The following is a 25603-nucleotide window of genomic DNA, read 5'->3' on the forward strand; positions in this document are numbered from 1 at the left end:
AATCGCATGGTAATTCAACTTTAAAAAAGACTTTATGAATATTTCCAAAGATGTTCAAAAATCATAACTAAATTGTTTCTACTTGTATCCCCTTAAACCTGCTATTCACTTCCCTTGAAGACTATGTAGCTTTAGTGACACCCAAACAGGACGCAGACACCCAGGATTATTAATTTTACTTGAGAGTTTTTAAAACGCCAATTTTGAAAACACGGCTGGAAATTATGGGGAGGCGGGCCACATCCAGAAACTACTCAAAACCGGTGAAAACCGCTATACAAAGAAGTAAACCATGTTCTGTGCGTCCATTACACACAAGGCATTGCACTGCTTTGTCACATGTCAGTGTACAAGGGGACCTGCCAGACTAGGAAAAGCGAGAAGAAAGGATTGTGCACCGCGGTACAGACCCACGTGCGGGGACCGGCGCGCCTGCAGACCGCGGGTTTATAGCGCCCGCGTCGGCGGCCAGATGGAAGCGCGCGAGCCGTGTGGCGTCACCGCCGTCTTCGGGCCGGGCCAATCGGGAGGCGGCCGGGAGGGGGCGCGGCCGGCCCGGGCGGCGCCAGTTCTGGCTCCTCCGAGGTCCGCTCGCGGGCGGGGCGGGGCGGGGCGGGCTCAGAGCGCGCGGCGCTGGCGCCTGTCGCTTCCTAGCCAGCCATGGAGCGGCTGACGTTACCTCCCGGCGGCGCGGCGGCTGTGGACGAGTACCTGGAGTACCGCAGGTGAGGCAGCAGCTCCGCGGGGCGCGGGTGCCTGGCGCGGCCCCATCCCCCTTGCGGCAGAAGCGCGGGCAGGGTCCGGTGCTCGCCCGCCGGGGCCCTGGCGTCCGTTCCCGGGCTGCGGAGGGAGGCTTACAGTGGTTTCCAGTTTCGTCTTTCTGTAATTAATTACAGAATACTAGACATGCAGTTCTAGTAAGTCTCTTCCGAGGCTATTTAAGAGGTCTCCGGCTCTGATCCCTTCCAAGAAGGATTCATAATTCTCGATTTATGCAAAGGTCCAGTTATTTTTCCTAAATGGCCATTGAAGAATTACACCTCGAGTACCGGGGGCCTATAAAAGTTAGCAGACATTAAATTTACATGTTAGTGTGGCAATGGGACAAGTGAACTTTCTGAACATGCGGCCAATCCCTAGGTGCTGGTTTTGGGAGAATGACACCGATTGGTGTAGTGTCTGTGGTTCTGGAGATAGATATTCCTCTCCCGAAACTGGAGAGGCAGCAGTCCCGTGGCTTGAGGAGGTGACTCACTGCCCAGGGTCCTGACAAAGGTTGGTGCGCCTGCGGCGACGTGTTCTTTTTTCCAAGGAAGGTTTTTTAAAGTTGAGGAACTGGGTGAGTGGGAATTACTGGAGAGGAACAGGCAGGAAGATACGGAGTTGGGAGTAGGGGGTGGGGAATGTGTTTGTGCACCTGAGAAAAGAGACAATCACAGCTCTGCCTGCTCTGCATAAAGGTGGTCGCCATAGATCACCCAGGGTTGTTCCGGCAAACGGGTTCCCTTGCTGAGTGCACTCCCTCTGACTGTCTCGGTGGTATACTTTCGGGGAACACCTAGGAATGCCTGGTAATTCTGATAACAGAAAAGTGAGAGTGAAAAGCTTGATGGGTTAGGTCTCATCCCGGGTTCAGGTGGGTCCAGGTAATACCAGGAGTCGGTACCCAGGACAGCTTCCACCAGCTCTCACCCGGGGCAGAGCCGGCCTCGCTAGCCTCCAGATCTCCAGGGCTTTTCCCAGGAACCAGGTTGCTGGGCTCCAGTGTTGACTGGTAACTTAGTTATTTAGATGTTTAGATACGTGGATTGTGGGCCTCCTGTTGTAGCCTCTTGCTTGGCCCAGAAATTGTTAGGGCTTGGTGGAAAATTATTTTTGCAAACAAATAACCAGGAGCAATTCCCTGTAAAAGTTAGAGCCTTGGACCATCAGTGTCTGCATCACTTGGGAGTTTAGTAGAAATGTTAAGTGTCAGGACCATTCTAGACCATTAATCTGAATCTGCATTTGAACTCGATCCCTTGAGGTTTGTGTAACTACAATAAAGTTTAGGCTGCACTGGTTTAGAACTTAAATACAAACAATCTCTTTCTTTAAAGACCTGCATTGATCTTAAGGTCTTCCTTTCCATTACTTGTTGGTATATTACTTGGTAGGTATAATAAAGTGAAATGGCCCAAAAGTTGTCTCAGAAGAAAATGCCCTTTGTATTTTCACTATTGTCTACCTAAATTTTTTAAGTAAGGATGGAGGTTGCGATGGTTTCATAGCTTCTGAATTGGTTTTATTTATCTACCTCAGTTAAAGGCTTGAGAGTATGGAAAAAGGTATGGATTACAGAAAAAATTAGGTAGTATTCTGCAAACACTTTTCATGACTTAAAAGGGGGCATTTCCAAGGAGAAATTTTTTCAATTTTGTACAAATTCTTTTAACTGTGCTTCCTTTTCCTCCAGGGAGGCCAACTCCTAATTTCTTAGGAAATTAATAAATAGCGGCTTAATTTTCCCCGTAAAATATTGAGGTCTTATTTCTGGAATTCGGCAACGATGCACTTGATTACTCAGCAACAGATGTGAGTTTGAGCTTGTGCAGATCCAAGGGTGTTTGCAGGTCCCACGTTAGTTTAAACTGGCCAGGGTTTGGAATCAGTTGTGGATATCAGTTATGTCTTCTACATTGTTTTTTGTGTTATTTTTTTGGGGGTACAATTTTTCAAGGCAGAAATTGTTAGAATTTTTAGAAATTTAAGCTCCAGCTTTTCATAAGAAAGAACACATTTGCTTCAGAATCCTAAGAGAAATTGAAATGAATATGTGGTCATTTTTCAGTGGTAAACCTTGGTCAGTAAAGTCAGATGTTAGGAATTCTTTGACTTTTTTTTATTAGAATCCTTTTTTATATGGGAATCAAGAGCTTTATTACTATTGTGTAATTTTGCTATTAACATGAACCTATGAGTAAAGTATAAAAAACAAAGCTGATGACTATACAAGTGTAGTTTAATTTTTAACCTGGAAAGTATAGTTTAGTATTTTTACCCTGGAAAATAAATACTCAAGGTTTAAGAGAAATATATATATTTTTGTTGTTGTTGTGTAGAATTGTCGGTGAGGACGATGGAGGGAAACTCTTTACTCCTGAAGAATATGAAGAATACAAAAGAAAAGTTTTACCTATGCGCTTACAGAACAGATTATTCGTCAGCTGGCAGTCACCAACTGGAATGGATTGTAAACTTGTGGGTCCAGAGACACTGTGTTTTTGTACACATAGGTAAGATATTTTATTGCTAAGTTTTCTGGTGATTAGAAAATATAAAACTGTAGCATAGAATAGCTTCCTTCTATAAATAACATTACTTGTGATAATTGAGAAACATTTAAAAGGGATTTATATTAGAAATTATCTAAAAAAATTATTTTGCTATAATTTAAAATTTTCTGTTATATCCTGTTAGAACTCTGTATTATAGAGTCCATCACCTTCAGTACCTCTTCTCTTGCCATTGGTAAAAAAGATGTGGGTGTCCCTATGGCTTTGCCTTTCACTGAGGCTGAGGAGCAGACTCGACCTCTCCCACCACTGGACAGGGTGGTAGAGGACAGGTTGTCAGACAGCAGAACTGCTTGAGATGACCCACACTGAACAGGTTACCAATCTCCAAATAAAAGCATTTCTCCTCAAATTTACTAATTTCCCTCTATACTTTAAGAAACATCTTGTGTTGCTACATTTCTTTAAACGAACAGAAGTACTCAGCACACAGTCTTTTATTATTAATACAAATGGTCCGTTTATTATTAATACAAATGGTCCGTTTCCGAGCAGAGCACATGGAGCAAAGGAAATACACGAGGCTCGGATCCTTGCTGTGTGTTGCCTGTACCTGCAGTTCGCATGTGGCTGTGTTGATCATGTTCTGCTTTAAATTTTACTATGGTTACAGGTCACAGTTGTAAAGCTCAAAGGACAAAACTGCTTGGTGGAAAACTCGCTGAACCCATTATGTGTTTTTAGGTAACAACTTCAACTTTCTGTTCCAAAGGAACCGTGGACGGAGAACCGCCCTGTTCTGATAGTCTCTGGGGCTCTTTCATGAGAGACTCTTTGTATGGTTGCTGTTTACAGACTTGCAGTTTGCTGAAGGTTGTTAGGCAGTTGCTAGGATGAGTAATGTATATATAGATTGACTTGGAATTTATTTAGCAACCCCAACTGAAAACACTGGAGGAGTGCAGGTGAGGGTTATGTTGATAGCTTTCAGAATTGAAGAGGAGTTCAGTCAATTTCTGTCAGTTTCAGTATTTAGTCCTGTACAAATTTAGTGCCCCGTCTCTTATCTATGTATAATTATACAACCTGGAATTAACCTTAAAAATTGGCCTAACTCAACTTCGATGGAAAAGTTCTTTAGTACAGGCCACTCAGTGAGATCTCTGTCTACACAGTTTTTTTCCCTATAACACAAGTGAAACATGGTTATTATGACAAATGAGGATTATATAGAGAAGTAGAAAGATGACTCACCACCCAAAGCCAGCTGCTGTTAATGTATTTTATTATATTCATGTAATTTTTTCTTTACATAGGTAATTTAGTTGTTAAGTATGTATGCGTATAAATATTAAACCAGTTTTTCATGACAGAATCACAGAAACGTATTTCCACATTGTTATGTAGTAATCACAAACAAGATTTTTAATACCTGCTTGATGTTCCAGCTAGTCTGGTGGTATTCATTGTGTGTTCCCTAGACCTGTGAGGGTGTCTAGAGGTGTTCCAGGTGGGAGGGCAGCTTAGGGGAAGAGCGGCCTCCATTTCTGGCACTTTCCCTTGCTCTAACCAATTCTGCTTTTATCTATTTTATATATCATGGTTCTATAAAAGATTTTGTTTGAGGAAAGGGTTTCACTGATAAAAAGTTTGAAACATTGTCTAGTAATTTACTTATCCATTCCCTTGTTATTAGTAGTGTGTATGTGTATTTGTAAGTATGTGTGTGTGTATTTGTAAGTATGTGTGTGTGTGCATATATATACATGTGTATATATATGTATATATATATATACATATGTATATATATATATATACATATATATGTATATATATATGTATACATATATATGTATATATATATACATATATATGTATATATATATATATATATACATGTATATATATACACATATATAGCTTTCGCTATTGTAAGTACTGTTGCTAAGACTATATGCATAAAGCTCTTTCTATACATGGAATTATTTTCTTAGGTTGTATTTTCAAAAAATGAACTGTCTGGGTTAAAGGATGGATCTATTGAAGTTTCTTGAAACATTAAATGGGATTGGTTCTTTTGTAACACTCTTGGCAGCATTGTGAATTATATATTGTTTTAAAAAAACTTTGGCTCTCTTTGCTAAGTGAAAAATGGTATCTCATTGTTTTTTTAACTTCTATTACCTACATTAATGTTGAGAATAATAATTTAATATTATTTTACTCAGTATCATCTTTTGAGAAGGAAGCGAATAGCCTATTTAAGACAATTATTTAATGTTTTAACAAAGAGCTTTGGCTTTTAAAAATGTTGATAATTTATTTTGAAGTTAAAAATTAAAAAATAAGTTAAAATAAGTTACATCAATGTATGTTTATTGAACTTATTTCAATTTTAAATAGCAAACCTGTAAAAATAAATGTAAGTAATGCACATTGATAAAAAGAATTTTTGTAAATAACTTTTTTCATACTCTTAAGTTATGCTTCCATATTAAAGAATCTACAGTGGTAAGTATTTTAAGGGAATTAAATGCTATTTCTTTGTATATTATTGTGAAAGTTCTTCTGTATATAAATAACTATACATAACTAAAAATAATCTACAAGTGATTTTCTCTGACCATAGCAACACAGCTGGCAGAAATACTGCAAGTAGGGGAGTTTATTTTCACCTTACTAACAAGAACAATGAAACCCAAATAAAAAAGAATCATTTTGCACTTAACAGAATAGAAATTGTAATTTCTGGCAATTCTGCATTGTGTTTCTATTTCTCCTTCTCCCCTTTTATGTTTTAGGTATAAACAACATCAAACAGACTTTGAAACGGTTCCACAGCAGCGCCCCATTCGTCTGCCTTGTCGAGTGACCGGCTGCCAGTGCAGGGCTTACCTATTTGTCCCTTTGAATGGGGCACAGCCCATTCGCTGCAGGTGCAAGCACTTTGCAGATCAACACAGTGCTGCACCTGGCTTTACGTGCAATGCCTGTGAGTTGCATTATTATAAACACACCAACAGAATGGTTTTATTTCTTTATTGAATAGTTAAGGTGTCTTTGTGCCAGTTTTATTCAGCTACAGAGTCAATAGGAAACAACAAAGAAAAATTTGATGGATAGCTACTCTAAAATTTTATTTTTGTGGAAAAACTCCGAGTTATTTGTTTCCTTTGCAATCGTAAACCCTGATCTCATGTAATTCAAATAAGTCAAATAATAGTAATAGATGTTAAGGAATCACGAAACATGATTGGATTCAAATTTTTCAATAGTGGGAGTTTTATCAACTAAATTCTATTTATAGGTTTATAAAAGGATTTTGTAAGTTGAGAAAAATTTTATGATTTGCTGGTGGATTATTATGTTATTGCCTAAAACATAGGCTGATGGGAAAAGCAAAACGTAACATGATAATTTTAACACTTTATATGCAACAGCTCTCTTACATCAGTACCTATACCCAAATTGCAGCTCCCATCCCATGTGCCCTTTCACTGGATCATCCTTTAAAAAAACCCTTTGAAATAAGTAGGATATTAGGCCAGTTTTTTTTTTCAGGAGATAGTATTTCACTTATTTTTGTAATAGTTTGAATTGAAATCTCATGATGAAATATAAAACATTTTTAATAGCAGTGGCAGGAATAAATGTGTTTCATTGGCTAAGTATGAATATACTTGGAAAAAGCTTATATACCTTGGTTCCCGTACACATTTGTCAGAAGTATGAAGGTGTAAAGATTTTGTTAATGGCATAGTCTGGCCTCCATTTCAATAGGGCTTGTTTTTTTTATATGTAATAATTTTATTAAGATATAATTCACATACCATTCAACTCACCCATTTCAAGGTTACAATTTAATGGTTTTTAATATATTCACAGGGTTGTGCAACCATCATCATCACAATAAATTTTAGAATACTTCCGTCATCCCCAAAAGAAGCTCCATACCCATTAGCAGTTGTTCCTTATTCCTCCCTCCCCCCAGTCCTAGGTGACCAATAATTTACTTCCTATCTCTATCGATTTGCCCATTCCAGACATTTCATATAAAGGGACTCATAGAATGTGTGGTCTTTTGTGCCTGACTTCTTTCACTTAGCATAATGTTTTTTGAATTAATTGATGCTGTGCATGTGTCAGTACTTCATTCCTTTTTAAAACAGTATTCCGTTGCATCCTTTCTATATCTGTGGGTTGACCTTCCAATATGGCTTCTATGGGGCATTTATCCTTAGGGAGGTTTCATCTCTTCACCTGTCCGGGCCACTGGGCTGTCCTCACCATACCTGCTTTTAACTAAGTATTCGAGGAGAGGACTGCATTTCCTGGCTCTTCAGTGTTTAGCCCAATTTCTTTTAGTCCTAGTTGGTTTTTCCAACATTGTTTTTGTGTTACATACTCCTTTACCACTTTAGTGTCTTTTAGACATGAGAACAGTGGCTGGGAGGGAGTTCACAGGCTGGAGGTAAGAGTGACAGGAGCCAGAGGACAGTGTAGAAGGAACCTAGAGTCAGGTGATTTTGACCAAGCTGAGCATTTTTAGGGCAGACAGCTCAGTACCTACATTTAAAAACATTTAACTTGCTTTACATCTTGACTCAGGTTCGAAGTGTTCAGGATTCCATAGCTGCTTCACTTGTGCTTGTGGTCAGCCTGCATATGCCCATGACACAGTAGTGGAGACTAAGCAAGAAAGACTGGCTCGAGGAAAACCAGTGGGGCGGGATGTTCCTTATGCAGCGATGGGAGGACTGACTGGCTTCAGCTCACTGGCAGAAGGCTACATGCGGTTAGATGACAGTGGAATTGGTAAGTGACGTGGGCTTTTCATGTTGTTTGTGTGTGTGCTAACAATAGTGAAGCCTTCTATTTGTTTAACCCTTTATATTCTTCATGTTTTTTTCCCCCAGAAAACATTTTCTCATTTGATTTTTATCTTTTAAAAAAGGTTTTATTGCCACTATACAGTAGATGGTAATTACAGAAAATTTAGAAAACGTAAAGGATCACTCGTATCCTAGTTCTTGTATCCAAATCCCAACCCACAGCCCTATTGTTTGTGATAGCTGAATACTATTTCCTTTATTTGATATGATGTAGTTTACCTAACGATTACCCTATTATATGCAATTTTTGCCATTTTAACCATTTTGGAAACAAAGGCTTATATTCATGTGTGAATATGCATATGTGTATAACCACTTATATAATCACATCTATATTACATGCGCACATGCATGTATGTCTATGTATGTAATACATATATTTGCTTGTATACATACAAGTTTTAAGTAATATAGGGAAAAGTTCAATTGGATATATCACCAACTGTTGCAGGTAACTGGATTCTTCTGAGTTGAGTGGAACTGGGGAGAAGAATATGGTTTCTATCTACTTTAAATACTTTTGTGTGTAGATTTTTTTTTTAAACAAGCATGTATTCTAATTTTTTATTACAAAATTTACATAAATATAAATGAATGTTTTCTTATTATAAAAGATTCAAAAAATAGAAATAAAGTAAAAGGCCCCCTTGAACACTTGTCTTTACCCCAGATTCTTTCCCACAGGGTAATTTGCTGTCATCAATTGACATGAGTTTTTAACACACATTTTTATAGTTTACTTCTTTTTAACTTAGAAAATTTTGAAGGTCTATATGTTAGGACACAGAAGTCTACTTAATTCTTTTTAACTGCTGCATAGAATTCCATATTATAGATATATGTTTATGTAAACCATTTCCTTGTTTGTGGCTTTTAGATTGTTTCCATTTTATTTTGTGTTTACAAACCTGCCAAAAAAAAAAATCCTTGAACTTGCTTCCTTGTATACCATGTGAATGTGACTCTAAGGTAGATACAGAGAAGTAGAATTGTTGGGTTGAAGTGTGTGCACATGTGAAATTATAATACATTCTGTCAAATTACCCTCCAAACATGCTTACTTGTTTGCAGTTCCTCTCGTGATATTATTTCCTCACATTTATGCTGGTCATTGATATTAATTATTTGCCAGTCTGATGTGTGAAAATGTTATTGTCTCAGTGTGATTTCTCTGGTTATTAGTGAGATGAGACTCTTCTCGTATTTATTGGCCATTTTACTTTCTGTTAGTTGTCTGTTCATATACTTTGCCCATTTTCATATTTTTATCTTTTCTCATTGATTTATAGAAAGTCTTCTTATAGATTCTATATACTAATCCTTTGTTATTTTCTTTGGCAGATATTTCTTTCCAATCTGTCATTTGTCTTTTAGTCTTTTTTTTTTTTTTTTGAGGCAGGCTTTCCCTGCTCCAATTTTATAAGTATGTTCTCTTTCATTTTACTTTAATATTTAATTTTTTTGTTTTTATGTTGAGCTTTTTCATGCCTCTGGAATTTATTTTTTGTGCAAGTGTGAGGTGTGTGTAACTTCAGTTTTTGTTCAAATTGATGGCAAATTTCCCAAATAATTTGAAACTTTTACCTTTATCATATTCTATCAGATTTTGTTCCTATTTAGTCTGCCTCTTTATTGTCTATTTCTGTGCAACTGCCATATTGTTTTCATTACTACAGCTTTATAATAAATTAATATTTATGACTTCATTTTATTCAGGATTTTTCTGACTAATTCTTACCTTTTAATTTTTTCAGAATTTTGGCATCATTTTTTGAAAACATTCTATTATTACAAAAGCACTGTAATGTATAGATTAATGTAGGAAGAATTGATGTTTCAGAATATTAAGTCGCCTGATTTGTCTTCTGTGTAGCTAAGTGGAATGCAGTTAACTTCATAAAAGTCCCACACAATTCTTAATTTTATTTCTAGGTATTTCCTCATTTTTTAATACCTAGCATATATGGGTTTTCCCCCTTCCTTTGTTTTCTAGCTGATTATTGTTTGTTTATGAAAAAGCAAATGTTTTATGCTGCTTTTGTTACCAGTCATTATTACTCTACTTAATCTTAGAGTTTTAAATAAACATTTAGTTGATTTTGTAAATGATGTTTTTGCCTCTTCCTTTTCAATAGTTGATTCTTCCTTCTTACTCTTAACTAAACAAAATGGCTGTTACTTTCAGATCAATGCTAAGTAATAGTGGTAGTAGATGGCATCTTTGCCTTTTTGTGTCTTCTAGTGTTTTATCACTTAATCATCTTTATAATATAAGGAAAGAAAATCTGTCTGTCCTGGCCCCTGAGGGAAGGGGAGGTGAAGGAAGGTGAGAGTGAGGAGAGGAAGCATAAGATATTTTTATCTTGATTTCAGATGTAGGGGAGCCTGGGGAAGAGGGACTTCTGCTCCGTTAGCCATGTAGAATCCTGGACAGAGATAACTGCTGACACTGGCTTCCTTTACAAAGTGGAAGGAGTCCAATAATGCCCAGCTCTTAACTGAGCTGTGAGGCAGTGGGCCTGCTACGGCATCTGTCATAGCAAGGGGCAAGGGAAGGGTGACCCAGAGCAGAATTAGAGGTGGGTCTCCTGAGCCCTGGAGGATTCAGTGAAGAAGTGACAGGCATTGAGGGGCCTGTGCTTCTATGAGAGCAAGTGTGAGGCTACCAGGCCCTACCAAGCTGAAACACTAAATTACAACTTAGGCCAGCCTTGAGCATTTGAGATCTGGAGTGCACGCAGCAACCAGAGGACAGCACATGGGCTTGACTGGACCTGAGCCTCCCACAAGCCACATGAGAGAGCAGCTGGGGAAGGAGCGGGTGGGAATCTAAAAGACTGAGCAATTGCCCCACACTATTTACATTATAAGAAAGGACTAACTTTAAAACCAAATAGGTTTAAAAGTTTATTTTCTTTCCCTCTACCCACGGGATGGAGAGAGGGATGTGGGGAAGGTGGTGGTTTTGAAGAAGATGGAGCACTAATCAATTTTCTCTGTAGCTTCCTTCTTTTTGGTCTAAAAGTTAATGTATTTAGCAGTTGGTCTGTAGTTTATGGTTTGGGGATGTTTCCTAGTTTCATTGAAAAGGTTTTCTTTAGTTTTTATGTTTTGTTTTTAGATGGTTTTCCAGTGAGGAATAGAGTAAAAATATTCTGCCCTCTTCAACTAGAGGTTCTTTATCACGAATGACTTCCTTTTGATAGTGTTTTGTAACTATGTTAAGGTTCTATACTTCCTTTCTGACGTTTACGTTTGTGCATAATTTTTTTTTGTGTGTGAAAAATGTCTCTGAGCAATACAAAAATACTTTTACCCATTTGCCTTTACTTTCTATGGCAGGTAAGAATTAAATCCAACTTTCCTTTTTATAGAAAGGTTTATTCCTAATGATTCTGCTGAGGTTCTGATTTATTTCACATTTGAAATAACATCTTTGTATCCTAACAAATATAGATTTAATTTTCATTCTTTATGTATTTTATCAGGTGCACCTTCAGCTGAATTTTTAGACTCTCCAGTTACGGCCACGGACCACCCATTTTTAAAAGCATTTCAAGCATCATCTAGTTCTTCTCCAGAAACACTAACAGATGGTAATGAAATTAAATTGAGAAGTATTTTCAGATATAGAAAATAAGAATATAGATTGCTAATTTTCTAGATACTTTTCTTTTTCTCCAGTATTGTCACAATTTGATTATTTATTTATTTATTAAAGTTTATTGGGGTGACAGTTGTTAGTAAAGTTTCGTAGGTCTCAGGTGTACAATTCTGTAATATATCATCTGTATATCACATGGTGTTTTCAGTACCAGCAGTCAGTTCTCCTTCCATCATTTGATTATCATTTTATTTTTGTATTGACCAGGCACTGAGAAAAAGCAAAAAACTTCATTTTTTTTTAATTGGGAAAAATTGCTACATCTGAGAAATATGAGGATTCCGATACACAGTACTTTCAAGTTTTAAAACTTTATTCTGGTACGTGTTATTGCTTTGATGTCTGAATAAGAGAGCCCTCTAGTGGACTAATTGCCTTGATCCTTTAGGCACTCCTAAACAGGATGTAATCCAGTGATAATTATAGGTTAGCAAAGTTTTATCATTTATAAATTACATTAAAAATGAATTCATTTTTAAGCAGTAATGTTCTGTTTCCTTTATGGAAAGCAAGAATAAAAACACTGAAGAAGGAATTTGTTTTATTAGGTATTTAGTATTAAAAAATATTTTAAAATGAGATTTTTCTTTCTTTATATTTTCATACAACTTTTTCATGTACGCAGACTTTCTCCACAAGAGATTTTAAGGCTGATGCTTACAAAAGCAACATACAATGAAGTAATGATAAAACAGATAGAAAATCAAAACCAAGTAAAAGGACACAATTGTGTCAACTTTTAAGGTTGATGTAATTGCTGCGTTAAGCTTCAGTTTTGACTGAATATAGTGGCTGCCAAAGCACAAAGGAAGGTGCCATCAGTTAAATACTTTTCATAATTAGAAAGGAGGAAACATGAGTTCCTTAATGCTAATGAAAGTTACACCAGTGCTGGATTTTAAAGATGTCTGTATAGAGACCCTCAGTGATGCATGGCCCAAAGTCCTTAGAAACTTTTTTTTCAGCAAATACAGCAGATGATTGCTCATTTCTAATAGTCACCTTTGAGAAAAGTGGTAATATACCATTTCACCAGATAAATGGTTATACACCATTAAAATGCAACTCAATGAAGGTGATTCTGCCAGAGACTTAGCTCAGATGGTCCAACATGATCCAGGGAAAGTTTTCAGATGAATGAATAGACAGCACATATTCTATGCAATTTTTCTTATTTTTCTCAACGAGGCTTTTTCTGTTAGTTAGTTGACAGAATGTGGTTATATACTCTGTGATGATTGTCTGGAGTTATGTGATTTTTGTGTTGCTGTTTGAGAGTGGATTCGTGTGCTTTGAAAACTAGAACAGGTGTTCAGGTTGATACTCTATTTTGGATATGAAGGGACCCAACCAAGACACTCATCTCAAATGATGGTGGACTTTTCCATGAAACTGGGCTCTTGGTATACCTACAAAGAAAACCAGATTTTCCTTCTGAAGCAATTTAAAATTTCTTCTGGCACATAAACTGGTGCTTGATTAGTTTGAAAAAGTGAGTACCATGGAAAATGGTTAAAATTATTTTAGTTTTGAAAAATTTCAAAACAGGTAATATCATCACTTACGGTTCCCTTCACAAACTGTCTTAATCTGTTTGGGTGGCTGCGATAAAATTACCATAAGCTGGGTGGCTTATAAACAACAGAAATTTATTTTTCACAGTTTGGGAGGCGGAGAAATCCAAGATCAAGGCCAGCATGGTTGTGTTCTGGTGAATGTCCTCCTCCCGCTTCATAGCCCGCGCTATCTTGTCGTGTCCTCACATTGTGGAAGGGTCGAGAGGTCTCTGTGGGGTCTCATTTATAAGAGCACTGATCCCATTCATGATGGTTCCAGCCTCATGACCTAATCACCTCCCAAAGACCCCGCCTCCTAAGACCATCACATTGGGCATTAGGATTTCAGCATATGTATTTTTTTGGGGGCACAAACATTCAGACCACAGCACTTCTATAATACTAATGTTCATTATCTGTTACAGTGTTACATGAATTTCTAGTTTAGCTATAACATGTAAATCATAGTTGAACCAAGCTAAATGTGCTCTTATATGAAATAGCTATATGATATTATTTGATATGAACTGGTTGAATACTTGGAGACTGTTTGCCAGTGAAAATTACTTTTGTCTTATGATGCTCTGCTTTCTAAAAAAAATTAGGTAGTATGATCAATTCTCCATGGAGATCATTTCTGGTTTAAAGAAATATCACTGGATAGGAGGAATGCTTTCTTTCTGTTTTTTTGTTTCAGGAGAATTTATAATTATAGAAATATGTCACTTAGAATTTTGTTTTTCTTATTAGTAGGTACAAGTAGTCAAGTTTCTTCCTTAAAGAGACCTGAAGAGGACGATATGTCTTTCTTTGAAAGACGATACCAGGAAAGGGTAAGTCTGTTGGGAAATCTGCTTATATTAAGCATTTACTTGTAACAAAGACACTATTGAATGATTATATATTGATTGTGGATTGTCATTAAAAATAAGTTATAAAGTCTTTACTTAGAGCTAGTGTTAGGCCGTGAGTCTTATTTAGAACAATTCAAAGAGAAACAGGACTAATGAATTATATATATAACACACTGGTTAATTTATGGAGGTCATTAAGATCAATTAAATATATAATGCAAATAAAATTGTCAATAATAACAATCAACCATCAGCAGATTTGTAAGTTACATGTATCTTGAATTTATAACATATAGTTCTTCTAGGTGTATCCAGACTCAAGTTAAAATTACCTAATAGTCTTTAAGAAACAGAACACTAAACATAAATGTATTTTAACAAATTCCAGGGCTCAGCAATTACACTATTGATGTATTCCCAGATTTCAGTAATGATAATTTTCATCAGTTCTCCACCGCACTGTAAACTCCTTAGGGATAAGTGTAGTATTTTAGTCCTCTTTGTGTTTTTACAAGAGCTAAGTACAGTGCCCTGTACATAATACTTTTTCAATAGATGTTTACGGAAAATTGAAAAAAAATAAATGGATGTAATATTCGCTTTCATACATGTCATCTATTTACACATTTGATATGTTTTCATGGTGGTGTTCATATGAGAGCTTTGTTTTGTTTTTGTTTATACCCAGGTGAAAGGATGTTAGCTTAGTGAGGTATAGAGGATGGCACATTCCCCAAAGTGCTTTCCTTAGGATTATTTTATGGTTACTTTGTGGGCCTTTATTATCTCTCCAATTAGGTAATAAGTGCCATGACAGAAAAAACTTTTGTCACTTTTTGTTGTACCCTCCATAACTCTTAGACAAGAGCTTGTTGAGTGATTGAAGGTGTGGAAACCATTAAATAAATTCACCATCCAAGAGTAGAAGAAATGAGTAGGGGACAGAGAGAATGGCTTGGTTTTCTTGATGAAGAATTTTGAAGTAGAGGGGAGAATCCTCATATGGTTTAAGGCAGAGCTAGAAAACAACTTTATGCAGTGATGGAAGTGTTCTGTATCTGTAGCAATCATAAGTCTAAATTTAAATAAACTAAAATTTAAAATTTATTTCCTCAGTCACACTAGCCACATTTCAATGGCTCAGTAGTTATATGTAGCTAGTGACTCCCTTATTGGACAGTGCAGAAAGTTTTTTGGAAAGCTCTGGTCTAAGGGAAAGAGCTGGTAATAGGATCTCAGGGAGGGAGATGAAATGGTTAAAGTGAGAAAAGAAAAGGCTATTTTTCCATCATCATCAAAGGGTAGACTTTTAATCAAATCAGTCTGTTCTTGAAACACTCGTTCACAGCTGAATTTTAGTTTTTCCTCACAGACTTATGAGGCACAGGGTTCTAGAGGGCCTTTCTTCCCCCTTCCAGAAGCCCAGGTGGTGTTGACTGCCTTGAAAACATGCCAGTGGTATTTGCTTGTGGGAAGATAATGGGAGGAGTGCTTATCTGTGAATGTTCTGAGGATATACCTGGCCCACACAGACTGCTTATTATAAACAGACCTGGAGTTTATGGATTTATGAGATACGGTTTATAAACTCTCTAGCCTGTATGATTAATGGAGTACAAAAACTAAGGAGCTTAAACCTACACAACTTCTGAGCTGACACGTACACCATTGTTAGTACTCTTACTCCAAAAAAACCAAGACATGCACCATTGAGGGAAAAGGGACACTTAGGAAACTGAATCTGATAGGTTCAGAGCCCCTTTACAAAGCAACGTTACGTTTGTACAGACATCCCTGGAGATACTGTGGGCTTAGTTCCAAACCACCACAAGAAAGCAAGTATCACAGTAAAAGGAGTACTAGTCTTTTTCTGGTGGAAGGTCTTGCCTTCAGTTTGTAAAAAATGCAGCACCTCTGAAGTGCAATAAAGAGAAGAACAATAAATAAGGTATACCTACAATAAATGAGTAAACACTTTCTTGATTTTTGTTTGTTAAGCATTTTTGGTCTTTTTTGATGTTACTATAAATCTAACACGTGGCCCTAAATGAGAGGGACAAGGGGACTAGCATTTGTTGAGTGCTTATTACGTAAGTACCTTTAGTTTTATATAGTATATGAACTTATTTACACCTTGAGGAGAACCATGAGAAGTGCCTATTACTGTGACAACGAGAAAACTGTTGGTTAAGTAACTTGCCTCAAATAGTTAATAAATGGTAGAGGTAGGATTCAAATACTCTTCTGACTCCAAAGCGTATACTGTTTACCTTATATTCTTTCTTTCTTTGTTCTTTGGTGTTCTTTGGGGGTCCTTCAGATGACCTGTTGAGTGATACAGTGTGCAAGAGTGATATGAGTGTATGATTTCTGAATGAGGTTCCCGACCATCTCAAAGAGCAGAGAGAGGGGAAAAATAGGGAAGAGACAGGTGAGATTCATCCAATTCTATTTTTGGGAAGTTATTTGTAATTTGATGAGATTTGGTAGAGTGGTCTTACCAGGTCCCTTCTGGTTTCTTAATATTATTCCTATCACCTGAGAAGGTAGAAGGCCTTACCTCCATCTACCATGCCCAGTATTTTCTCTTACAGGGGTAAGGCAGTCGTGCTGCCTCTGGGAATTGGTATGTGTGACTGTGTGTGGTAGTGATCAGATGGGGTGTGTGTTCTCTGGGGTCATTCTTCCCATGGAAAGGGTTTATATGTTTGTAAAAGATCAGAAGGCTGCTATTTAAGGTACGAGTGTGCAAGCTTCTTCTCTGCTTCAGTTGCAGTGGAGAAAGACAACTTCTAGGAAAGTAACTGTGGAAATGTAGAAACCAGAATTATTGGAAACTATCCTTAAAGCAGTCCATGTTCCAGAGATAATCCAGCTGGATTAGGTATATTCTGTAACCTTATAAGGAATGTGCTTAGGCTGGATAGAAGGTTAGGTATTTCAGGTAAAAAAAAAAAAAAGTGGCAATTAAAATTAATTTATTTATTTTCTCCAAAGCAATAGTCATTATGTTATTTTTATTAAAATGCTTGTGTAAAGTTGAAATCAAACCATATTTGAAAAATGTAATTAGTCCCTTCAACTATCAGATTTTGGCTTTAATACTTAGCAGCTTAATAACTACTAAATAACTGTGTGAAATGGCTGTAATAAATAAAACATGAATACAAATGAGATATGTGCAATCTTTTTTTTCTTGATGTTTTATGAATTATTATATCAACACATATTTTAAATTTATAGATAAAAAAGGAGAAGGCTGCTAAGCATAAAGGAAAAGCACCATTGCCACCAAATATAAAACCTTCATGAAGACTATTTGGGAAATTAAAACCATCATCCAAATATTTCTTTTTTGTGTTTATTTAAATATAATAATATAGTTTATTTTCGATTCTCAAATTACTTTTAGTGTATAAAAATGTGTTTTTGAATGTTTCCTTAATTTACTTACATAAATAAAAATACCTTATATTACTTTTGTAAAAATTCATGATTTACTATTTTGTGTATACTTTTTTGTCTCTCCTAACAAATGAGGTTATTTTCATATTAGTCAAAACCTGAAAGAAAGTGCAGTAGATATTTTAGTCCTCTTTGTGTTTTTACAAGAGCTAAGTACAGTGCCCTGTACATAATACTTTTTCAATAGATGTTTACGGAAAATTGAAAAAAAATAAATGGATGTAATATTCGCTTTCATACATGTCATCTATTTACACATTTGATATGTTTTCATGGTGGTGTTCATATGAGAGCTTTGTTTTGTTTTTGTTTATACCCAGGTGAAAGGATGTTAGCTTAGTGAGGTATAGAGGATGGCACATTCCCCAAAGTGCTTTCCTTAGGATTATTTTATGGTTACTTTGTGGGCCTTTATTATCTCTCCAATTAGGTAATAAGTGCCATGACAGAAAAAACTTTTGTCACTTTTTGTTGTACCCTCCATAACTCTTAGACAAGAGCTTGTTGAGTGATTGAAGGTGTGGAAACCATTAAATAAATTCACCATCCAAGAGTAGAAGAAATGAGTAGGGGACAGAGAGAATGGCTTGGTTTTCTTGATGAAGAATTTTGAAGTAGAGGGGAGAATCCTCATATGGTTTAAGGCAGAGCTAGAAAACAACTTTATGCAGTGATGGAAGTGTTCTGTATCTGTAGCAATCATAAGTCTAAATTTAAATAAACTAAAATTTAAAATTTATTTCCTCAGTCACACTAGCCACATTTCAATGGCTCAGTAGTTATATGTAGCTAGTGACTCCCTTATTGGACAGTGCAGAAAGTTTTTTGGAAAGCTCTGGTCTAAGGGAAAGAGCTGGTAATAGGATCTCAGGGAGGGAGATGAAATGGTTAAAGTGAGAAAAGAAAAGGCTATTTTTCCATCATCATCAAAGGGTAGACTTTTAATCAAATCAGTCTGTTCTTGAAACACTCGTTCACAGCTGAATTTTAGTTTTTCCTCACAGACTTATGAGGCACAGGGTTCTAGAGGGCCTTTCTTCCCCCTTCCAGAAGCCCAGGTGGTGTTGACTGCCTTGAAAACATGCCAGTGGTATTTGCTTGTGGGAAGATAATGGGAGGAGTGCTTATCTGTGAATGTTCTGAGGATATACCTGGCCCACACAGACTGCTTATTATAAACAGACCTGGAGTTTATGGATTTATGAGATACGGTTTATAAACTCTCTAGCCTGTATGATTAATGGAGTACAAAAACTAAGGAGCTTAAACCTACACAACTTCTGAGCTGACACGTACACCATTGTTAGTACTCTTACTCCAAAAAAACCAAGACATGCACCATTGAGGGAAAAGGGACACTTAGGAAACTGAATCTGATAGGTTCAGAGCCCCTTTACAAAGCAACGTTACGTTTGTACAGACATCCCTGGAGATACTGTGGGCTTAGTTCCAAACCACCACAAGAAAGCAAGTATCACAGTAAAAGGAGTACTAGTCTTTTTCTGGTGGAAGGTCTTGCCTTCAGTTTGTAAAAAATGCAGCACCTCTGAAGTGCAATAAAGAGAAGAACAATAAATAAGGTATACCTACAATAAATGAGTAAACACTTTCTTGATTTTTGTTTGTTAAGCATTTTTGGTCTTTTTTGATGTTACTATAAATCTAACACGTGGCCCTAAATGAGAGGGACAAGGGGACTAGCATTTGTTGAGTGCTTATTACGTAAGTACCTTTAGTTTTATATAGTATATGAACTTATTTACACCTTGAGGAGAACCATGAGAAGTGCCTATTACTGTGACAACGAGAAAACTGTTGGTTAAGTAACTTGCCTCAAATAGTTAATAAATGGTAGAGGTAGGATTCAAATACTCTTCTGACTCCAAAGCGTATACTGTTTACCTTATATTCTTTCTTTCTTTGTTCTTTGGTGTTCTTTGGGGGTCCTTCAGATGACCTGTTGAGTGATACAGTGTGCAAGAGTGATATGAGTGTATGATTTCTGAATGAGGTTCCCGACCATCTCAAAGAGCAGAGAGAGGGGAAAAATAGGGAAGAGACAGGTGAGATTCATCCAATTCTATTTTTGGGAAGTTATTTGTAATTTGATGAGATTTGGTAGAGTGGTCTTACCAGGTCCCTTCTGGTTTCTTAATATTATTCCTATCACCTGAGAAGGTAGAAGGCCTTACCTCCATCTACCATGCCCAGTATTTTCTCTTACAGGGGTAAGGCAGTCGTGCTGCCTCTGGGAATTGGTATGTGTGACTGTGTGTGGTAGTGATCAGATGGGGTGTGTGTTCTCTGGGGTCATTCTTCCCATGGAAAGGGTTTATATGTTTGTAAAAGATCAGAAGGCTGCTATTTAAGGTACGAGTGTGCAAGCTTCTTCTCTGCTTCAGTTGCAGTGGAGAAAGACAACTTCTAGGAAAGTAACTGTGGAAATGTAGAAACCAGAATTATTGGAAACTATCCTTAAAGCAGTCCATGTTCCAGAGATAATCCAGCTGGATTAGGTATATTCTGTAACCTTATAAGGAATGTGCTTAGGCTGGATAGAAGGTTAGGTATTTCAGGTAAAAAAAAAAAAAAGTGGCAATTAAAATTAATTTATTTATTTTCTCCAAAGCAATAGTCATTATGTTATTTTTATTAAAATGCTTGTGTAAAGTTGAAATCAAACCATATTTGAAAAATGTAATTAGTCCCTTCAACTATCAGATTTTGGCTTTAATACTTAGCAGCTTAATAACTACTAAATAACTGTGTGAAATGGCTGTAATAAATAAAACATGAATACAAATGAGATATGTGCAATCTTTTTTTTCTTGATGTTTTATGAATTATTATATCAACACATATTTTAAATTTATAGATAAAAAAGGAGAAGGCTGCTAAGCATAAAGGAAAAGCACCATTGCCACCAAATATAAAACCTTCATGAAGACTATTTGGGAAATTAAAACCATCATCCAAATATTTCTTTTTTGTGTTTATTTAAATATAATAATATAGTTTATTTTCGATTCTCAAATTACTTTTAGTGTATAAAAATGTGTTTTTGAATGTTTCCTTAATTTACTTACATAAATAAAAATACCTTATATTACTTTTGTAAAAATTCATGATTTACTATTTTGTGTATACTTTTTTGTCTCTCCTAACAAATGAGGTTATTTTCATATTAGTCAAAACCTGAAAGAAAGTGCAGTAGATATTTTAGTCTGTGATAATTTAACTTTCCAAGCTATTTGAAAAATTAAAGATGTTATTGAGGTTTTTGAACAAATATATAAGGACCACTGTTTTATTCAAAATAGTAAGTTAAAATCCTTAATTTTTTATTTTTTAAACTTTGTAACATTGATTTTTGTTTTTAAATAAAAAATATTTCAAAATTATCCAATCATTTTGCAGCAGTAGCTACTGATTTTTAAGTTGTTTTGTTAACTATGCACTGCATATAACTCGACTGACTTCTTGACTTCTTGTGTGCCGCTTCCAATCCTCTTGGCCGCACCTTTTACTCATACTGCTGTGAAACACTTCCAAGTAGGCTTTTGACAGCTTCATGTGGAAGCCATTTGATGGCACTTTGTCTTGGGACCATGTCTGACACTCCTGCTTTCTTCTCCAGGGATCCTCTGACACTGTGGTTTGGGATGCCCCCCTGAAAACCCTCTGCATTATACATGTATAATGACCTTGGGACCATCCTTCACTAATGGGAGGTGTAAGCCAATAGATAAATGCTCTCCCTTCTGTCTGCTTGGAAGACAATTCTGAGATGACTTCCATAAACTTCCTCAGAAAATCTTATGGAATTGAATACTAGTCACCCATAATAATGGCCAACTCCACAATACATCCTTATTTTAGCTTAATCTTTTTCTCTTTTCTACTTCCTGGTCCCTCCCTTTGGTTCTGTGGAGGAGAGACTGTTCTGTGATATGACTGCTACTGGACCCACAAGCTGGACCTGGGCCAGAGCAAAGATTGCTTCCTGGAAACCCTCTCAGAGACTATCTGATCAAAATTGATATTTTCCTTTTGACATAAAGCAGTACCTCTCCCCTGTGTCCCAGATCATGCTGGTTCCTGGAACATCCTCCATGCCACTTGGCTTGTACCAGTACCCACCTCTATCCCACCCCGTTTTATATCATTCTTTGGCACCTGCCTAGTGGCATGTATGATATCCACTTTGTCTTGCAGCTTCCCAAGACACACCTCGTATGTAAGTTTCCCTTAATAAAATGTTAATTGCCAGAATGGAGTGGACTCTTTCTTTGATCTTTCCCCGCCTTCCGTTTATAGAGGTAGATTTTCAGTCTTGGGGCTTCTCCCTGGGTCTGTGTGTATGAATAGATTCCCTAAGATCACTTCCCAAATAAATTACCTGTATGTAAACATTTGTTTTAGGCTTTGCTTTTGGGTGGGGCGTAAACCCAGGCTAATGGGTACCAGGAACATACTTAGAAAGCAAACCTTCAGGATGGGATTCTGTGACTGGATCATTCACTGGACAGATGATAACAAAGACCCCACAGGTGGTGTTGAGGGGATAGTGATAACTCCTGGCATGTAGATGCATCACAGTTACTGTAGTGGATTTGGGTGAAGTGCAGGTGGAAGGTGAAGTGTTAGGTTATACAGTAGCTATGGCACTACAGTGGAATGGGGATAATGGAAATTATAAAGATGGAGGTGTTGGTTAGCTATTGTTAATTGCTTTAGAATCCTTGAAAAAAGAAAATGACAGGTTCATATTAGCTACTTAAGTCAAGGCATGCTGTGCAAGCCAGAGTGCCTCAGTATCACCCTTTAAGGAAAGTCTCATCTGCAAATGTAGGCCATCTGCACTGACCATTGGCCAAAATCTATTAGGTTGGTGCAAAAGCAATAGCAGTTTAAAAGGTTAAAAATAATTGCAAAAACAGCAATTACTTTTGCACCAACCTAATAATAGTAAAATGGCAAGGCTGTAAAGGAAATAATGCACAGTGTCGATCATCTCCAACAAAGTCAGCATGCTGAAGATAAGATTGGAACCCTGAATCAAGGGATGGGGACATTTGTGTTGGTGAACCTGAAATTGAACCTTCAGGTTTTCTTGAACCTTTGAGCTGGCAGAAGCAGCCTCTTCCATTTTGCTAGAGGAGAGCAGCCTGCATTTGCCTGGAGATCCTACAAAGACTTTATCTGAGGCGCTTGCATTGTAAGATGACACTTGTCCTCCTCAATACCCATGTCTGCCACCTCTCATTGACTTCAAACTGGTAACTAGGATCAGATCTTAGCATATCCTAAGTGGGGAAATAGTCCTTCTTGTAGGAGCGTAGGTTACAATCTGAATGAATTGTGGGTTCTGGTTAAAATGTATTGGCAGGAAATATGTCTGGGGCAGATCTGGGGGGTGTTGGATCAGGGCGTAGAATATAAGGCTTGATAGGAGAGCGTGACATGGATATTCATTCCTATGTAAAAAAAATAAACTTTGATTCATGCTTTCTATCTTATACAAAAGTCAGCTGAAAAAGGATTTTAAATATAAATGTAATGTCTAAACATGTAAAACTTCTAGAAGAAAATATAGGAGAAAACTTTTGTGGTCTGGGTTACCCAGAGACTTCTTAGATACAACACAAAACTATGGACCATAAATGACAAAACTGATAAATTGGACTTCATGAAAATCAAGAACTCCTGCTCTTTGAAATACCTTTTTTTAGGGAATGAAAAGACAAACCACAAACTGGGAGCAAATATTTGCAAATCTGGAGTTGTACCCACAGTATATAAAGAACTGCAAAACTCAATAAGAAAACAATTCAACAGAAAAATGGGAAAAAATCTGAACAGAGACTTCACCTAAGAAGTTATATGGATAGAAAATAAATGCAAAAAGATGCTTCCTCAACATTTTGTCAATAGAGAAATGCGATTAAAACCATAAGGAGATAAGCACTACACATAAATGTCTAAAGTTAATAACAGTGACGACATAAAATGATGGGTGAGGATACAGAGCAACTAGAACTCTTAAACACTGCTGGTGGGAATATAAAATAGTAAAACTACTTTCTAAAACAGTCCAGCAGTTTCTTAAAAAGTTAAACACACAACTATACGACCCAACCATTCGACTCCTAGGTATTAACCCATGAGAAGTGAACACATGTGCCCATACGAAGATTTGCACCTGATTGTTCATAGCAGTTGTATTTAAAACAATCCAAATGTCTATCAAAAGGTAGATAAATTGTTATATTATGCAATGAAGAGCAACAAACTGTTGATACATAAGGCAAAATAAATCTTAAAATAATTATGCTGAATGAAAGAAACCAGACAAAATGTACATACTGTATGATTTCATTAATATCAAATCCTAGAAAATGCAAACTAAGGTATGGTGGCAGAAAGCAGTGTCTATCAGTTTGGGGAGGTGGATGAGCCAAGCATTATAAAGGCGTATAAGGAAACTTTTGGGGGGGGGTGGTTAAAGGAAATGATTATCTTTTTTTTAAATTAAAGTTTATTGGGGTGACAATTGTTAGTAAAGTTACATAGGTTTCAAGTGTACAATTCTGTAATACATCGTGTATAGATCATGTTGTGTGTTCACCACCCAGAATCAGTTCTCCTTCCATCACTATATATTTGATCCCTTTTACCCCCCACCGCCCACCGCCCACCGCCCACCGCCCACCGCCCACCGCCCACCGCCCACCGCCCACCCCCACCCCCACCCCCCACCCCCCACCGCCTTACCCTCTGGCAACCACTAAACTATTGTCTGTGTCTTGAGTTTTTGTTTCTTCATTTGTCTTGTTCCTTTGTTGTTTTCAATGAGTGTTACCTTGATGGTGAGGGTGATTTCAACAGGGTATACATATTTGCTCTTATCAAATCGTGCACCTTTAATACATACAGTTTATTAATTATACCTCAATCAAGGTGTTAAATTAGTGGAGATAGTTTTAACTGTTGTGCAAGGTTTGTTACAAATTGTATTATCTGCATATAACCGAACACCTAAGCTAGTTCTCCCCTCCTCTCCCCCCAAATTATGAAAAATTCTGCCACAGATTAGAGACATCGATGCTAAAGCTGGGCTGAGAAATGCTTCTAAAGCTACCAATCTGAAAACCACATTTTCATTTACCAAAGTTATTTCCTCTTTTCCATCTGGTAAAAAGAATGTTGGGATTCTTCTAATTTGGCTGTTTTAAAATTTAAATCAGCGTGAACAAATTAGAAAGACCCCGAACTGCATGCCACTACCGTACGTCATTCTTCAAGGCCTCGTGAAAAAGTGAAAAACCTGCCTTCAACCCGCAGGTGTGGAAGGGGGGGGGTGTTACGTGTTACCCCCGCCCATAACCCCCCACTCGCAACCTCTGTGCGCTGCTTTCTGCCCCGCCCAGTGCACCCAGCAGCAGGCAGGTCCCAAGCCTCAGGCAGGCCCCGGGCCTCAAGCCTCGGCTGCTTCGTGATCAAGCCAGTGGCTCTCGTGTGACCCGGATGATGGTGCAGTCCCGCGTGCGCAGGCGCCCTGGGGCGCAGGCATGCGCAGTAAGTCTGCACGTGTGCGTCGGTGAGCTGTCGTGGCGGGTGCAGGGCGGAAGGCCCAACATGTGGGAACCGGCTCCCTTTTCTAGGGCTTCTGTGGCGGAAAGTGTGAGGTCAGTAGTAGTCCTCTTGGTAGGTTCGATGGTGGCCGCTTCCAGGGTGGTAGTTTTACCCCGGTTGCTGTTTAAGTCTCCCCGTATAGGGTGAGGCCCATTTCCTGGCCTTCCTTCGCCTTGAAGCCGCTCGCCTACCTCTGAGGGTGCCGGGCACCCCAGCTTCGGAGTGTGTGCTACCAGGATTTGAAATTGGCTTTCGGATCGCT

At 37.5% G+C, this 25603-nt stretch overlaps 2 protein-coding genes across 6 annotated transcripts in view; both read left to right on the forward strand.

Annotated features, from left to right (window-relative positions):
• Positions 1 to 21978, forward strand: part of FAM221A (family with sequence similarity 221 member A) — a 57337-nt gene extending 35359 nt beyond the window's left edge. Inside the window, exons 1-7 of one of the 5 annotated variants that reach the window (XM_019727726.2) lie at positions 552 to 725; positions 3102 to 3275; positions 6077 to 6267; positions 7884 to 8090; positions 11656 to 11763; positions 14138 to 14220; positions 21344 to 21978. In XM_019727726.2, coding sequence (XP_019583285.1) covers positions 661 to 725; positions 3102 to 3275; positions 6077 to 6267; positions 7884 to 8090; positions 11656 to 11763; positions 14138 to 14220; positions 21344 to 21406 — 891 coding nt within the window. In that variant the 5' untranslated portion in view covers positions 552 to 660 and the 3' untranslated portion in view covers positions 21407 to 21978. The other 4 variants (XM_019727718.2, XM_074340865.1, XM_074340864.1 and 1 more) reach the window with 4 other exon arrangements.
• Positions 14204 to 25603, forward strand: part of STK31 (serine/threonine kinase 31) — a 78867-nt gene continuing 67467 nt past the window's right edge. Inside the window, exon 1 of the mRNA XM_019727764.2 lies at positions 14204 to 14220. The gene's annotated coding sequence lies outside the window, so the exon portion shown is untranslated. The remainder of the gene's footprint in view (positions 14221 to 25603) is intronic.

The sequence above is a fragment of the Rhinolophus sinicus genome, linkage group LG09, assembly GCF_036562045.2.
Source record: "Rhinolophus sinicus isolate RSC01 linkage group LG09, ASM3656204v1, whole genome shotgun sequence".
Classification (NCBI taxonomy): Eukaryota; Metazoa; Chordata; class Mammalia; order Chiroptera; family Rhinolophidae; genus Rhinolophus; species Rhinolophus sinicus.